This window comes from Rutilus rutilus (genome assembly GCF_951802725.1).
Source record: "Rutilus rutilus genome assembly, chromosome: 6".
Taxonomy (NCBI): Eukaryota; Metazoa; Chordata; class Actinopteri; order Cypriniformes; family Leuciscidae; genus Rutilus; species Rutilus rutilus.
Window position 1 is genome coordinate 16,842,963 of NC_140214.1, and position 18,833 is coordinate 16,861,795.

General features: G+C 37.3%; 1 protein-coding gene across 1 annotated transcript in view; it reads left to right on the plus strand.

Annotated features, from left to right (window-relative positions):
* Window positions 1–18,833, plus strand: part of brinp2 (bone morphogenetic protein/retinoic acid inducible neural-specific 2) — a 100,038-nt gene that overhangs the window by 39,135 nt on the left and 42,070 nt on the right. The window contains exons 3-4 of the mRNA XM_084410846.1: window positions 7,247–7,437; window positions 8,754–8,935. Of these exons, the coding sequence (XP_084266972.1) occupies window positions 7,247–7,437; window positions 8,754–8,935 (373 nt within the window). The remainder of the gene's footprint in view (window positions 1–7,246; window positions 7,438–8,753; window positions 8,936–18,833) is intronic.

Below are 18,833 nucleotides of genomic sequence, written 5' to 3' on the forward strand. Positions count from 1 at the left end.
AAGGGCTGTATTCTTGCAGAAGTTTGAATTGGTGCCTTTTGTAGTAAACAAACGTGGATACTTTGTATAAAAGTTTATCCACTCTAGCTCAAAAGTTACAGATGAAGTAAAAAGTGTCACAACCATACCCAGTCTCCCTTATTCAAATAGAAAATGGTTATTTTAAATTCTAATAATATTTTACAATATTACTCTTTTACTGTATTTTTAATCAAATAAATGCAGCCTTGGTAAGCATAAGAGTTTTTTTTTTTTTTTTTTTTTTTTTTTTTACCCCAAACTGTTAAATTATGTCTGTCAATAAATGATTTGTCTTTATTAATACATTATTACACAATTTTTCGTGGTTTGAAAACCCCTGCACTACACTACACCATCTAGTGTAGTAAATGTTCCCTGGGAATCAAACCTGTGACCTTGCCGACACGGTGGTGATTATTCAGCTGTTGACCAGTTTTAATTACATGCACACCGCCTACCGCTAACATCATTCATTCAGTACAGTGTATATCGATCGCTACACATGCATTCCAGTCTATGTCAAAGGCATACATGCACAATGGGAAGGAAAGGTGTGTTTTGGTGCTTTACTGTGGCTGACCTCAGCTCCTCCAGGGGAGTTTGGCCTTTTTGCCTGCTTCCTTTGCCCCCCGCCGGCACATGGCCAACTCTGTCCAACTCTCTCCGCTCGTCGAATTCAGAACCCAGCATGCCTACAGCAGCTGGGCAGAGAAAGGCCCACGGAACTGTGATGGACTCAGTGAGGGGGAGACGAGCCTCTGCCAGCCCTGTTTGAAAGGCTGTCCTGCAAGCCAAAGAGTCTGTGTGGGTGTTTGGGTGTAGGCGAGTCTTCTGTATGTGCCTCACAGTTCAGATGCATTGTGTAAACAGCATCACTGAACTCACACTAAGAAGATGTGACTTCAGCTGGACACTGCATTGGCCCTTTGATATGATAACAGATCAGGATTTCCAAGAAGAGTGTTGCACATCACAAGAGGAGAACACCAGCAGGCACTGTACCTTTTACTGCTTCCTTGGGCACAGCTCCCCTCTGGGGGTTAACAATGCACCAAAGGATCCCCGGCAGAGTGAATTCTATGGTCTTTAGTCATACTGCCAGCTCCGATGGGGATTTTTTTTTCTGTTGTGAATGGAAAGAGATGTGTGCTTGCAATAGTTTTCTTTGTTCCAAAGTTTTAGCAGTAGTTACATTCAGAAGTTATTGAATATGAAAACCTCTTTGACTCTATGAAAAGAAATTCATAATACTGGTCTACATTTACAAGTCGTCTGCTTCAGAGATAAAAAGTGCTATTTATTATGTATTTTGATGTACTGAATGCAAATATGATAATTAAAGCAAGTGATTGGCTACTTTTTCCAAAATATTTAAGTTTTTACATTGTCTATGTATATGTATATTGTGTAGATAGTAGGCTACGTGTCACCTGTCCTGTTCATGTAACACTTTAAAAATATGCAAAAGGGTCATATAAATCAAATGGAAATGAAACAAAAGGCAAAAAAAAACTATAATGTACATAGTTTAGTCCTAATCTCTGTCTACTCTACGCTTCTTTGCTTGTCTCTTGTATTCATTAAATGGAGCATCTCTTGTCACTGTCCAGCAGTCTGCGAGGATTGATGGGCTCAATTTGCTCCATTTGAAGTTACCTGCACTGTTCACACAAGTATGAGGCATCTCTGCTCACTTTGGCCAAACAGAAATATGTCCCGTTGCACAATTAAACAGCGACATATAAGACAGCACAGCACCGTATGACTGGGTGTTCAAAACTCAGTTCCTGGAGGGCCACACACAACCCTGCAGAGTTAAACATACCTGATCCAGCTCATCAAGTCCTTCAGGTTTATTTGAAAACTACAGGCATGTGTGTTGTAGCAGGGTTGGAACTGAACTCTGCAGGGCTGTGGCCCTTCAGGAATTGAGTTTTGCACCCTTGCTGTATGATTTCTAGAGCTGATATAGGGCCATGTGTTGTGATGTAAGCTTTGTTGTGATTGCATCATCCATGACTTAGGAATAACATGATGGCATTCATATCATATGATGCAATACCAACTTCAGATTGCATCATTCATTATTTTGCCTTAAAAGCAAGTACTGTCCATAGTCAGAGATTTATTCATAGATCCCGTCAAAGATGTATTTTAGTCATTTCTAGTTAAAATTGAGATTCCTTCTCTTTATTACTCACTTGTCATCTGCCAATCCCAAGTCAAGCTTTGTGTACTGACCCAATAGCATATCTTGAAAACTAGGGCCAATCAACAATTTTAAGGATAATTTTCGTTCTCAGACCCAGAGTTAGTAAAGTTTGACCACATTTATTTCAGAAGCATTTTGGCTGTAGATCAGAGATATCTGCTTTAAACGGTGTAACTTGCATTTGAATTTGCTTGATGTCTCATCCCAAACAATGGATTTCCAAAAAAATAGATTGTGATATTTTGTGTTATGTATCACAATAACAGATCAAAATATCAAATGGTGTTTGCAGTAATTTTCTTCTTATGTTGCACTGGCTGATATGGTAGATGTTTTGAATTTACCCACCACAGAAATTGAAAAGTTTTCAGTCACTGATGTCAAAATGCTTTACTGCTCACATTCATTAGTATGTTTAATTTATGGTAATATTTGACAGTTATGTTCAATTCATTAACATTATTTCATGCATTATGTATCATGAAGTAACAATGAATGAAGGCACAGCAATTAATCTAGGTTCACATTGATTTCTACATATACAAACGCTTTTTTGTATAAATGTAATAAATAAGTTGAATGAATTAACATGACTTGATAGGTTATGAATATAATGACTGACTAATGAGCAATATCATATTTATAAATTAACATTAATCCAGATTAATACATTTTCAAGTTCGTCTTACCCAATACACTAACGAATGTTAACACATTGAACGTTATTTAATGTTATAGAATTTATTTCACAAGCAATTTAGTTAAATTTTTATTTATTTTATATTTTTCATGTATTATTTATTTATAATTTTTCAGCACCATTCATTTATGTGTAAAACTGGACTAATTCACCTTTAAAAGATTTGGACAAGGAATTCTACAAGTACTACAAGTAACATTTATGATTATAGGACCATGACGCACAACCCTTCCCATGTGGAGCCTTGAGATGATGTGTTAGCTCCCATTTGTGCTATTATCTGTAGACCATCACACCAATGGTGCTGCACAAGGTGACGGCAATGACGACCAGCAGGGAGCTGCTCCATTGGGATTTAGTAACCTGGAAGCAGCTGGTTTCTAAAGGCAACGAGTATCTGCAAAAGAAATCAAACACAAAGACATATGTAAACCATTAGCAATTGAGATGAAATGTGATGTTTTCATAGAAAACACACAAGCTGAATCATGTGCTGGTCAACAAAGTAGAATTAATAAGCCAAATGGATGGCAATCTCGGAGATGCTTGCATGGAATTATAATGTGAAAAAGGCGATACATGGGCTTGAAAAGAATTGCTTTTGTGTTCTGTTGACTTGATGCAATTTACCACTTCAATCACTCACCAAAGAATATTTCAGAAGCATTTGATAAACATTATCTGAGCTTCCACAGATTGAGCCAAATTTCACTCGCTATATTGATGCTTGCCATGCAAAGTTTTTGCTGAGCAGTTTAATTTTGTTTTTGCATTGTGTAGTTCTGTATTTTGCTAAAAGCATGATTTTGTCATTTCTTATTTGCTTAACTTTGGCAACTAATCCTTCTTTAAAAATCTATAGTTAAAGCTGCTTTCACAATACAATGCAGCGCCTGGTGGGAGGGGTTCCTAAGCTTATTTTCTAGATGATGCCCTTAAAAAAGCAGCATGTGCCAATGTTTTAGTTCACTAAACAGAAGCCTTTGAAGTTTTCCATTAAACGAAGGGTTTAAAGAGAAAAATAAAAGGAGAGCAAAGACAGAATGGGACGTTTAGACAGATTGTGACATTTTAAGCTTTTGGCTGAATAGGTGAACAAACTGTTTAGAGTGATTCAATTGCCATCTGTTGAAAACGTGGCATCGTTTAATTTTAGATTTTTCAAAACACATAATTGGGACAAGCTTTGGACATACTTGTGTAAAGCCTGTTTCTGATTTGTTTTACTTCAGTGATTTACCACATTGGACCTACTGTGCTTTAACACTATTCTAAAATAGACAGTATATTAGTTGCCACAAGTCTTTGAGCTATAATTATAATTATCTTCAAATTGGTTCCACATTCTACAGAACACTGAATAAGTGAAAATGTGCTGTTGTTAGCTTACGGAGCTATTTCCTGACCTAACCCTTAAAATAGTTTTCACTTGTATAATCTAGTGTATTATTAAATAATATTTTTGATTTAAATCAAACTGGATAGTTTAGATGTTACCACATGAAGCATAGTTTAAATATTTAAACAGTACAAAATATTTTAACAGTGTAGGGGAAAAAACAAAGACTGTAAATCTGCAAAGCAATTTTGAAGGACATGCACAAGAGTGAAACATTGGACATTTTTGTAAAGGGTTCAGTAAATGTCTCAGTGTCTGCTTGAGAGAATGGAGGCAATATATCATACTTACAGTAGTTTAGTTGACAAGAAGTTCCTATTTTATTTTAGATGGACAAAAGTCCAAGATGCACTGGGAGCAAATATTTCTCAGAAGCACTGAGAGCCTGATAGTCTGTCACTCCAGTCTAATTCATGTCAGTTCTGATCTGATTTCATACTGAGGCAAAGTGTGAAGGTCATTAGAGGGAACATGATGTCCATGGAATGGAATGTCCTGCCACTGCAGATAAAGTAGTACACTCTTAAAGGTTCTTGGAGGAACCCAAAATGATTATTTTATGGCTTTGCTGCAAACAACAACAACAAAAAAAAACTAGAAATACAAAACCTAGATTTACTCACCCATATTGTTCTAAATAGTATGATTTTCATTTATGGAGGACAAAAGACTAATCTTTAGGCGAATATCCTGCCAAATCTTTTCATGTAATGAAAATTAATGAGGACTGGAATCTCCAATTTTTCAAAGGCACCGTAAAGCTATCATAAAAGTCATCCATATGGCTCTTTCTTCCAAGTCGTCTTCAGTCATTAGATAGCTTTGTGTATGAAACAGACAGAAAGTTAAGTCATGATTCACTGAAAATCTTGACATTCACTCTTTCTCTTTCATGAACGAATCGGGTCTTTGAAATATTCTTAATTAATCTCATATTCATAAATACCTTTACAACTGTCATCACACAGCAATATTGAATAACCTTTAATATGTCATCATGATATCTGTAAGTATATTTAAATAAGGCCTTGCTCATTATTTTCTCAGCTGGAGTTACAGGAATTTGTATTTTCTATTAAAATGTATTATTAGAGGACCTAAAGGCACCAAACTAGAAAAAATCGAATTAAAGCATTTAGCACTGAGATTCCTGGTGAGTAATCAAGATTCAAGCTAATTTCAATGTAAAATCAGAGCCTCTGCTTCTTGACTTGGAAAAAACAAAACCTCAGTGCACAACACTTTATCCCATTAACAGCATTGCTCAATTTACTACAAAAAGATTTAAAAAAACAGCACTGACTACTTGACAAGTAATATATATTTTGTCCTAGAAAATGGTTTAAGGTTCTCTTGGATGAAATGTTTAACTGTCTCAAATTAGCGCAGAAGTGTTATGAGGCAACTATTATTGTGCTGAGCACAAACGCGGCTGCAAAATGCACAGCCAGCACAGGTTCACAGGGGAAATGAAAGAGACTCTAATTGCTATTCAGACTTCCCCTCCTTCATTCACCAAACTCTGCATAGCACTAACCACCATCTATGAGGAATTCTAAAGTAGTAACAATGACTTTGCTATTCAGTCCATCGTTGAGCAGAGGACAGAGCATTCATTATATGCATCCGATAAAGGCGTGTGTCTGTTTTAATGAGTGAAAGTTTGAGAGGTGAAGACCTATTTTCATAAAGCGCACCTGCCGTCCTCTGCTTGATTGGCAGGCTCATACAAACGGGCCAGAAGACCCAGTTTTAATCCACCAGAGCGAGGTGTTGCAGATCAGCAGTTCTCTCTTTCGGGTGTATGTATGTGTGTGTGCTGTACAGATGGAGCCTTAAAGTTAAAATCGCATTAAGCAGAAATTGCGATAGTCTTTTCCTCCCTATTGTGATACATAGCGAATTGGCTTCTTGAAACAAATGTATGGTGGGACTTTGTCCATTGGTTGGATCGTTGTGGTTTGCTATTGCTGTAATCTCATGAGTGACAGGTTGTCCCGCCCTCACGCCAGTAAACACGTCATCAGAGAGTGTGTCTTTTCAAGTGGGAGGGGAGGTTATCTTGATTAAAGATAATGAAGACATATGAATGAAAAATGGATAAATCATTTATAATAAATACTGCAATCTTTTATGAAAAATAAAAATAGTCCATTTTGATTTCATGGTGACTTTAAAGCTTAAGGCAGAAACCAGTCTGACAGATACAATAAAAACAATGAATGCGAGAAGTTAAATTACAGCAAGCCCATGAAATGATACCCAGGTGCGGTGGCCCCCTAGTATGGGAGTATTAAAAAGCTGAGCGTTTGGGGTGATAGTGTCCCACTCCCCAGCAGAGTTCCAGGTGCTATCAGCTGGTGCTAAAGGCCTTTAATTAAGACCATCTATCATCATTAGCTAATGGTCGGACAGCCACTGCTTTCGTTAATTAACTCTTAGAGATTTTCACAAACCGTATTAAGCCCAAAAGACGATTCCTTTGGGTAGCATCTTCACGGAAGTGCAAGTTTGTTCTGTGTACATAACTCTAGAAAAACAGTGACCGGGGTTGTTATTGGTTTTGTAAAATGCACAGATCTCTCTGTAGATACAGAGAGTGTTTTGAAAGATGTATGTGCAGGCATGATGCCAGAGTTACAAAGGCTGTCAGTTGCATCATGTAAGCTCTATTGTGTTTATGGGCCTGAATCATGTTTGTCCCGCATTACGATGAGGTGCATAAATATTCAGCACCATGCAATATTTATGCATGCTTTATTTTCTGCTTATATCAGCATTTTCTCTTGCTCTCGCACCTTGTGCGCACACACAGACGTGCGGTTTCCTGTTCTACCAATGACCGACGAAAAAATGGGTTACAAAATTCACTACATGCATTAAAGCACTTAACATTGTTTGTTTTGTCTTGCAGGGAGTTTAGTCACTGGAAAGTCAACAGCTTGGTGACAGAGAAGAGAGACTTTTTCAAAGCCCCGCTGCCTTTGGCACCCGAGTTTTTACGCAACCTCAGGCTACTGGGGAGAAGGCCGAGCCTTCAGCAAATCCATGAAAATCTGATCAAGAAATATGGCACTCATTTCTTGGTATCAGCCACATTGGGAGGTAAGCCAATATTGTAGATGAGATCTATGTTAAAGGTGAATTTTAAAAATGCTTTTAAAGTTATTTTAACTTGGGATTTTGGTAGCATATTCTTTCTGTACAACTTATATATGGGTAGTTTTAGTCACCATCAAAATTAGTTTATATATGAACATAAAAAAGAAAGTGCAGTCCAGTCTTAGGTCCAGTCGTCATTTATTTTAAGTCTTTTTCCTTTTTAATCATATTTTTTGTCTTAACTAGTTAAATGGTCAATGGTTGAAAATGGTCACGCGGTGTGACAAATGAATTTTTATGCAATGGAATCGATAATTTAGTACTGATTTTCTTTAAGTACAAATATTTCATGTAGTCTCTCAATTAATATGGGCAGGAAGGTATTAATCAGCAATTATATATATATAAAGGATATATTGAGGTGTTTTGAAAGTCATGATAGAATATTAAGAATTCAGTGCGTTATAGGCTTCAGGGAAAGTTTCCGGCATTTAAAAAAAAAATTACAATAATAAAATAAAAAATAAAGGCATATGTTTACTATTCATACAGATTCTGACATCCTTGGCATACGTTTAGCCATTATCAGACATTAATTTTCTCTTCTCCCTCTGGCACCCAAATAATAAGTAGGGCAGACTGTCCCAGTGGTGGGTTCAAACCTTTCAGTGTGTCTCTTGCAAAATGTTGCACGTTACTGACACTAATTATGATGTCACTTATTGGTGTATGTATGCAGTGAAGCTGCAGAACTTCAGCGACAGGGGAGACAAATGAAGTGGTAAAGCTAGAGTGAACGCTGGTAATTAACGACTCAAAGCAAAGGAAATGGGGGGACTGTGCTATTGCGTGCATACTAATCAGACTGAAACTAATTCTACACTCAAGCTCAACACATATAGGTATAGGAGATGCTCCTCCGCACTGAAAAGAATATTTATCTGAATTTCAGGCTGAGCCACAGATCAAAAATAGCATTTATATTTGAAAAAAAAATCTAAAATTGATCTTCAGAAGAAATGTACGATTATAACAACCTCCCTTTGGGATAAAAAAAACCCTTTCGTGTGTGCCCTTTTCCTTCCTTCAAAATCATTATTCCTTCTCTGCCTTAACTTCTGTGATTCATATTTAACGAAGCCTTGAAAAACTCATCCACAGTTCATGTTAAACGACTGTACGAAAGACATATGATAGTACACTCTGACAGTCAGACTCAGAGCAGAACTCAACGTTGATTTGCTGAACGTTGTCTTTGGAAAGTGAAGACTTTATATATTTGGTCTCATGGTTTGGTTTTTGTATGCATCTTTCCTAAGGGGAGGAATCACTCACGATCTTCTTGGACAAACAGAAGCTGAGCAAAAAGTCAGAGGGCAACGGAAACAGCTCTGTGGTCTCCCTAGAAGTCTTGCACCAGTTGGCGGCGTCATACTTCACAGACAGAGAGAGCACCCTACGAAGACTCCACCACCTGCAGATCGCTACATCTGCCATCAAGGTAACAGACGACTCAGCTTATTCTTTTCTAATCCAAACCAGACTCATTGGAAAATGAGTCTGGTGCCGTGCCGGTGGCGACATTTTTGCTAAATTAGATTATGTTGCTTCTTGACGAAACATCTAGTGGATGGCACTAAAAGCATGCACAATTTTCTCAGAAACAGATGAATGTGAATCTGGCAACATTTTATGTTGGCTGTTGTACGTTTCGTGACAGTTCGAAAATTGAATGTCCAGTGAGTGGTGCTAAAAGGTTAATGCTGCAATTACATTAAACCCTGTAGTTGTAGTGCAGTGCAGTACCAGGTGAGATAATGAGCAAGTTTACTATGCCAAAAAAGCCATACATATAGACCTTAGTCAGGTTAGACCCCATATTGAATTTAACATGGATGAAAACGTGTGTTGTGTGAAGGATAGACTTACAGTCATTGTATAACACTGTATAAGGACCAAAAATCATATAATTTTCACAACTCACAAATTTAAAAACTGATTTATAGAGTTTTTGTTTTTTTTGAACAATCAAAAAGTTGTTAACTTAGACTTAGATTTGCCTGTACCGTGTGACGCATTGGGCGCGAAGCAATTGCCAGCGGGCTCAATCGGTCTTAACCGTTTTGGCTTTGTCCCATGATAGGTCGACTGTGCGTAAGTCTTCGATGAATGTACGGTGCCATGTTTGTCTCGGGTGTCCTTGCTTCTGCTTCCCGTGGGATGGCGTCCATGACATGGCCATCTTTGTTAATTGTTCCCAGAATAGGCGAAGAATAAAGCCAGTGAAACGAAACCAACGCTTGGTGACGACATCAGCCAAGGAGTGGGTAACAGTTCTTCAGTAGATTTCCTCGTTGCTGACACGGTCGCAGTATGAGATTCGGAGTATTTGCCGAGGACATCATTGTTGGAAGACGTTTATGGATGCTTGCTGACGATTTCCAGGTCTTACTCGCGTAGATGGCCGTGGCAGGGTCCCCGCGGATCCTTAAAAAGTCTTAAAAGGTCTTAAATTAGATTTTTTTAATTTAAGGCCATAAAAAAAGTCTTAAAAATATATATATATTTTTAAATGTCTTATTTTTACTTATGAAAGGTCTTAAATTTTAGATGACACTTTGACTTAGACTTATCTAAATGCTTTCGAAATTAAAACTATCTAATTAGCGTAGGCCTACTTAATTTTTTATTTATTCTATCTTTGTGGATTTGCTTGTTCACGTGACAATTCGCGTCACTTACGGCAGCATATTAGCCTACATCTGTCTCCTGCACGTGAGAGGAGAGAAGAAAATGAGTAAATGTCAGTTCAGTTGTAAGTTCATTCTTTATGTTCTTAGGAGTGTGCGATATTGTCTATGAACTGATGATATTGTAATCATTGTTTTACCTATGTATGAGGCACTGCGAGTGCGAGCTGACATCGCGTTTCTCTCATTCTACTTTCATTGCGTGAGGTGTCAGTGCAGTTATAGATGTGCCCAAATTAGTTTTTGTCTTATATTTATATCATATTATGTTGTCATATTAGAATATCACATGAGCAAGAGTGCCGTTTTCCTGTGCACAATTGCAAATGTGCTATTTATTTTATACAGCAGATAAATTAACAATAAAGTTAACATTGTGAGTTACTTTTTGGACACAATAATGTCCATTTTCACTTTATATCGCCGACGAGAATTTCATAATGAAGCCAACAGACAGCGATGATTTTTTGTTTTTGTTTCACTGAAATCCGCGTTTCGAACGAATCATTTTAACGATTCAATGAACAGTCACTTGTTTTTCTGAATGAATCAGCCGTTTGAACAAATCGGTTGAATAAATGACTCCAACAACTCGCTTATTCTTGCCGCCACCTACTGGTGGTTTTAGTTTCATATTTAAAGTATCCTTTAATTAAAACGTTAAAATTATAAATCATTTCATATTTAAATATTGAATAGCTTTATTTATGCAATTGTAAATGAAGTGTAAATATAGTAGGCTAATGCCAGTTTTGATGCCGCTTCTGTGTCACCTCTGCACTGCAAGGATGGATTTTAATTTAATGATTTAATTTGACATTGATACTGTGTTATTCTAATATAATTTAATTTGAATGTTAGAATTTGACATAAAAGGTGATGCATACCTCTAAATACGTTTAGAAACAATGTCCATATATAGGTGAAAATGCCCCTGGAAATCAATTTAAGATAGCAAATATTGCCCCTTAATAAAAATGTTAATTTCGGTCACTACTGTGAACCAGGCACGGCGTCATGGGTGGGCCTGACGGGCCTAGGCCCACCCACTTTTCAACAGGCCCACCCAAAAAAAAAAAAAAAAAAAACTTATTATCTAATTTTGTCAAGAATTATAAAAAATCGTCAATAAGCTCATAAATTGTACTAAAATAGTCTTAATGTTTAGTTTTAAAAACCATTTAAAAAAGCTGGCTATATCTATTTTGATGTTTCTGCGCAAGTTCAGCAGACAGTGAGGTTCGGGTTTGTTCCGATCAGAGCTCGTGAGCATTTCTGAATATTCCGCTCCGCTCACTCATTCCGTAGGGTCGCTCGCTCAACCCAGAATGGCCTGCTGGTTCAAAAATATGTGGAATAAGGGCTGCCTCCGACTAATTTTTTTTTTTTTTAGTCGACTAGTAGTTGTTCATTTAAGCCATTCGCGGACAAATCGCCCCTTTATATTAATTTAATTACTTAAATAGGCTATAGCCTACAGGATAATAAGCGTTATGACCGCACGCATAAAGCTTGCCACAAAGAACCGGTTAAAGTAATGATTATGAATGTGTCTAAATTAGCAAGGAGACATTTAATTGTTTAGTAATAAACTGGTGTTTTCTGTGTCGCTGCAAAGATGCGGAGTTGACGATGCGGACTCGCCATGAACCCCAGAGAGAAATGCACATTTCATATGGATTACATAATCAGAGAGTAGCCTATTTATTTTGGTTTTGAACATTTTCGTTTAGAAGTAGACATTTCAAGCTTTCTGTAATATATACCCTATATTTCTCAAATCTGTGAGGCACAAGCTGAGTTTCGGCGCCCTCCAGTTCACATGCAATGCAAGTGATCGTGCCGGCGCCTTATTACATTGTCTGCTATAAATTTGCTTCTGATTTATTAAATACGGGCAATTGATTGATAAAACATTGATCAAAATTAAGATACAATTTATACAAAACGAAAATCTTTTAAAAAGAGTTTTCTATAAAACAAAACTTAATGAAGTCGTCAAAATCATGTTTTACCAAAAACAGCGCCGTTGCTAGGAGGGCGCCAGCGCCTCTGCCTCGCGAGTGGATGATAGCCCTGAAGACGCCTAGCAATGATATACCTTTAGTGGTAGTATACCTTTAGTTAAGTCATACCTTAAGAGTCTTCGTAGCGCTGTATGAGACAATGTTATCGGAAAATGCAGCCCAGGTATGCGTATGATGCGTAATGATGCGTAATGGAGATTCCAAAGCGCTCTTCTTTGGTCAGAACCATGGAGAGCGATCGCGGATAGGTCTGTCCTATGCACTGAAACTTTTAACTATGCAACAAAATATTTAAAGAGCATCAAGCTATTAAAATCTATATTATGTATACGCACACAGATAATATAACAGTAGGCTATATTAGTCAATATTTGTTTATTAGGTTAAGCAGTGATTGGATAACGTTTTTTATTTTTTTATTTAACGTTTTTAATTTAAGGCCCACCCACAATTGGTCTGGCCCATCCAAAACTGGAATCCTGGCGCCGTGCCTGCTGTGAACTGACCACTGCATAGAATATAAAAAATATGAATATCGTGGGTTTGCTGTCAACAACAGGCCTAAACCAGCCAGGGTACCAGTACAAAAACACAATCAGTAAAATATCATCTAACTATTATCAACAAAACTTTGAAAATATCGAGACATATTTTTGTCAATATTACACACCCCTAATGTACGGTATTAATTTTGATTTCTTCAGGTCTTAAAAAGGTCTTAAAAAGCCTTAAATTTGACTTTAAAAATTGTGCAGATACCCTGCGTGGGAATGACAATCGAATATTTAGAGTCTATGGAGTTGATTGTGTGCTGCAAACGTCAAGCTGTATTGAAAGTGTTTTGAGGTCATAACATAGTATTGTGCAAGGAAAATTAAAAAAAAAAATTAATAATCTCCCCTATAATTATAATTTGTGTGAAAATTAATGAAAAATGTTTTACTGCCACTAGTGGTCATTTCATCTGGAATCTGCAATGAATTGTATATACTGTATAGGTACGTTTTTGGATGTTTGCACAAAAATGTAGCCAAAGGGCCATTTTTCAATGAGCCAATGTCGGTTTGTTCTAGCTGACATTTCAGAGTGATAATTAACTTAATTTAAATCTTTGTAAATGTAAATGTAAATGTTTTCCAGTTCTCTGTAGTTTCTCTATGCATGCTGATTATTGTTTATCAGTGTCAGTCGTATAGGTGTTTGAGATGTATGTTTGTTGCCATGGTAAATCTTTAGCAATTAAGGTTCTTACATTTGCAGCAATGCCATTTCCATGATGTGTCAAGTGGCCCTTGGTCTTACTCGCAGCTGCTGAGTGGGTGTAGAAATGCTGGTGACTGTAACATCATGATTTCTTCAGAGGGAGCTCTGCATGACATTATGCTGCTGAACTGAGACAAAATCTTTGACTTTCAATCAAGATATGCACCTGCTTGTTTGTTATAGTTTTATATAAGAAATATATCTGTCGGGGTTGGAGATGCTTTCTCAAAGCATATTTCTCACTTGGTAGAAGATCATAATACGTTTTTTTTATTTATTTAGTGCCTTTTTTAAATACTCAAGACTGCTTTAGAGGGTAAGCAGGAAAAAATGATGACAGAATGAGCTTTTGTTAATATGTTTATGAGCTTTTGCTTAGTATTCAATACTAATTACATAAACATATTTTCACCGCAATCGATCCAAAGCACACTCGCCAACGTCGCAAAAGCTGACCATGCAATATTCCTGGATGCCGTGACCGTCTTTTGTTAGTCACACTAATGCTGGCTAGTCAAAATGAAGTATGCCATTTTCAAGCTCTGTCAAACACTTTCAAAGGCAAACTTTCTACAGAGTACATTCAATCCTGTGAAGAAAAGTTTTAGCCTCAAAAAAAGTGTGTGAAATGGAAGCAAGATGAAATAGGAAACAGGAACGATGGCTCTGTGGGATGATAATGACTTTCTCTTTGGGCTTCGACATGCTTTTCATTAGCCTGAGCTTTCCCTACACAACATCTGCGGAGAAGTTCAATTTAACACGTACGATTTCATTTCAATATGACCACGGACCTACACACTCATCTGCATTTATTTGCAGCAAATGTGCACTAGATGTGAAGCTCTGTGGATCGGGATTGCAAAATACATCACGTTATTCAAATTAGCATAGATGTACCATTTTGTAAACATATTATAAAATATCCTGCTTGTGCACGAGAAAAGTGTCCGTGGCAACAGTAAATTACACTTTGTGACAGACTGACCTCATCAAATCATATTGGTGAACTTGTTTTGGTGTACACCCCTGAAATGTTTTCAGAGAGCCTTCTAGCATCGCTTTAGGGAGCAGTCTGTCCTGCCAGGTGTTTTTGTCAGGGGAGAGCTAATGAGACGTTACGGGGCTATAGGGCCCTCCTTTGACTGCTTTCTTCCTGCACCCTGTGTGCAAATCAGCCTGATGAATTGGGCACCACAGCAGAAGTGGGTTATCGCGAGCTCATCAATAATGCCATAAAGCATGATCAATTACACCATCCGCTCACAAACGAAGTGTAAAAGCACACCAGGAAGCGGCTTCTGGGGGACATCACTTTGCCTTGGTGTAATCAGAGACCACTTAAGACCAAAAATAGCCTGAGATCCTAAGGCAGGTTTAGCGGTGATCAGATTTTGCAGGAACAAACAGTCCTGAGATTAGCTGGTCTTCACAGATCAACAAGATTCTGTTGGCTTAACGGTAAAATTTACACTGCTTTGGAGAATCAATATCAGTGCATTTACGTCTGATTTCATAAAGTTTTCCGTTCAGTCCAGATCTACAACTAGACTCTCGCCCCTTTCTGTAATATAACCATTTGTCATGATGACATACTATTAACAGTCACCTCTGTGTAGGACACGGATCTCAGAGTTACCGCCAAAGCTATGGCCGAGTACATGAGAAGCATATAATTGTAAAGACCATGTTAAAAGACTAGGTACTGTACATGTCATTAAAGGTGACAGTTCTTTAAACACGCAAGGACGTCTCACTTGTCCAAAGGGTACTGGAGTGAAAATGAAAGGCACTACAACATTACACAGAATCAATGCAAAACGTACAATCACACTTGGTTCTGTTAACCTTTCTTTCCGCCAATGTGGACTGAACACCATTCTAAAATACTCTGACAGTGTTTCCTGCACTATTCAGCAATGCCACAGCAGTGAACACCAAATCTACAGCTCAAAACACACATCAAGACCAGTGTTATCCGAACAATAAAAAACAAATGACTATTATGTGTTGGTTCTTTTTAATGCATCAAAAACACAGTGCAACCAGTCTAATCTGATTCCAGAACAAATGACTCTTACGGTCCAATTATTTTTAGCGAATCAAAAAGATACAGCATGAGCAATGCACGATGATTACCAAACAAATTATTCTTAGTAGCCAGTTATTTTTAGTGACTCAAAAACATATACAGCGGGACCAGTTTACTACAGTTACCAAACTGTCAGGTCGATTCTTATGAGCAGTTTCTTTAAAGTGAATCAAAAACATGCAACATGAGCAGTTTCCTATGAGTACTATACAAATGACTCTTTTGAGACAGTTCTTTTTAATGGTTCAACAACATATGGCCAGTTTACTATGATTACCTAAAAAGTAACTCTTATGTGTCTGGTTTCACAGACAGGGCTTAGATTAAGCCAGGAGTAGGCCTTACTGTAGTTAAATTATGACATTTAAGTACAGTAACTTTGATAAATGTGCCTTAGAAAGAAAAAAACAACATTACTGGTGTGCAAATCGAAATTTTAAGATATGTCAGGGCAAGTTGCTTTCAGTTAAGACAGCACAAACATACATTCTATTCTGGGACTAAGTTTAAGCCTTGTCTGTGAATCCAGACAATCATTATTTTTTAGTGAATCAAATACACACAGCATGAGCAGTTTACTGTGATCACCAAACATTTGACTTTTATGAGCCATTTCTTTGTGAATCCAAAACATAATATAAAGATAGCAATTATTAGATTGCATACTATGGTACGTAAATATGATGATAATTCGGTACAGTGGTATATGTAATGGTGACATAACCAAAATGGCATTCACCAACACAGTACTTTTTTTTTTTTTGTCTGAGTGCAGAATGTAAATGAGCACCAGTATTTAAAGGAGGGAGCTCAGAACTCTGCACCATTTATGTCAAGAGCCGCCTCTAGATAGTTGGCACTGGTCAAGCAACCTGACAGTGCCATATAATCAAAATAAGCTGTCAAATTCAATGAAGCTCAGAATCTGCACTTAAAATCCTGTCACATGTCATGAACTCCTAAACTGCTTTCAGAGCGCATCTGCAGTCTTTAGCCAACTTTGCCTTCCACAGCGGAGGCAGAGGCATTTTTGACAAATGAGTCAACTTGAGATGCATTCCTCAAGCATTTCAATTGACAAAGAATAGGCTGCACTCTGTGGTCTGTGGGAGTTTTCAGGGGCTGTGGATGATGTGAGATGTTAGATAAATGGAGAGGAGAGTACTGTACCCCAGGTATTCATTTCCTTTGTTATGCCCTTAAGAAAAGCATGCAGAGGAAGCTGTGGAAAAACAGCTCCGGTAAATAGAAGATCAACAACAAAACAAGACACTCTCTGAGGAGGCAGGGTGGAAAATGTGGGATTTCAGTGTTATCCGGTTGTTTTGTCAGGTATGATATCACTCCTTAAATAGATAGTAATATTAAGTGCTGCTGATAAAACTTGTACACATTTGTGGAGTAAAAACAGCAGGGTGAAAAGTAAACTAGAGATTTTGTTGGGTTTAGCATGGAATATCTGGCTGTATTTTGTTTTATTCATCCTCTTTGTTCATGCACAGTAGAGACCTACTTTATAGTGCAACATAATGAATGTATATATAATCTTTTAATTTAATTAATTAAAATTGAATAATTTACACAATACTGCTGTTTTTACTGTATTTTGGATTAAAATAAATGCAGCCTTGGTGAGCATAAGAAACTTCCTTGGGATACGTAAAAAATTCAAAATCACTTACAGCCGTAATATATAATTCTCTCGCTATGTACATTAGGCTCAGTATATAAGACCTTGAATATGAAAAAATAATGAAAAAAAGAAATTATTGGAATGATTTCCGCATTAAGAATGCAGGTTTTGTGAAGACAGTTACACGGATTAGTGTCTGGTTTTATGCGTGAGGTATACAGCCTGGAGTCCTATTGGGATCAGAGCAATTGAGCTGCAGTAAGCAATCATAAATGACAAGTGATCTAATGAGATACTGCAGTGGGACGGTGCGCAGAGGAGGACATGTGTACGACACTTCAGAAAAGAGACAGTATTTCATAAATGAATGATAGAGTGTGCATCTGTATGCGCACATACCGTATTATGATAAATGTTTATGCTTTCACACTAAAACTGTCAACATCATCATACAGACTTAACTTAATATCCATGGTTCTAGTGTTAGATTACAGTCTCTAAAGATTTTTTTTGAAAGATTAATTTGTTTAAATCCATGTGTTAATAAATAGTGACACTAAGAAGGAGAGTTAATGTGAAAAAATGTGCCATCATTAATCAATGACAGTAACAGTGTAGGGTGAGTTACTTCAGAACCACATCAGATCAAAAATAATTATTCATCATAACATCCTCTGAAGAAGAAGAATATATATATAATTGCACAACTGAAATATCCAAACTAATGATTTTGAGGACATGGTCCCAAATCCATTGCATTTTTCTGTTGGATTAGTGTTGGATTAGCTACAGAATTTAATTTTGAGACAAAGACCTGACAATGATGTGTAAAATCACAAATTTTGTGAGGTGGCACCATGCTTCCAAAAGTGGTGGGGCGAAATCTAATAGAAAAAAGCTGTTTGTGCTGATGAAATATTTGCAAGATATTTCAGAGCATTAAACAAAAAATTTGTGAATGCAGGAAAAATATAATGTAATTTTCACAGGCTTTTAATATTAATTAGCAATAAAGGACGTCTTCAGACAACATAGTTATGGAATCCATAGCCAAGTTATCTTGTGAAAAGAATGAATTCTGCAGAATTAGAAAACTAGGCTACAAGATAAAAAAAAAAATTATGCACTACATTTACCAAGTGAAGCTGACATATATTCTTGTTTCTTATTGACAAAAGACATCTAGGGCCCTATCTTGCACCCAGCGCAATTTACTTTGTACACCAACGCATGTATCATTCCTATTTTGCACCCGATGCACAGCGGACTTTTCCCTCCACAGCCGCACTTCGGTAAATTAGGGAATGAATTTGCGCTCCCGGGGGCGGTTCAGCGAAAAGAGGAGGCGTGTTCCGGCGCAAACGTTCCCTGGTGCTATTTTGCAGTTCCAGAAAACAATTCCGCCACAGACCTGGAAAAACCCAGTCTAAAGTCAGTGGTGCGTTATTCAGATGCTATTTTAAGGGCGCATGCTTGGCCATAATGTAGCGTGTGCACAACGCACATACACTTTGCTTCTCTCATCTATACAAACGCAGCAGTTGCCATTTTTGCAAACCATACATAATTACAAGGGAAAATATTCCACACGAGGGAAATCATTGTGGTGTCCATGAAGATGTGAAAAAATAGGC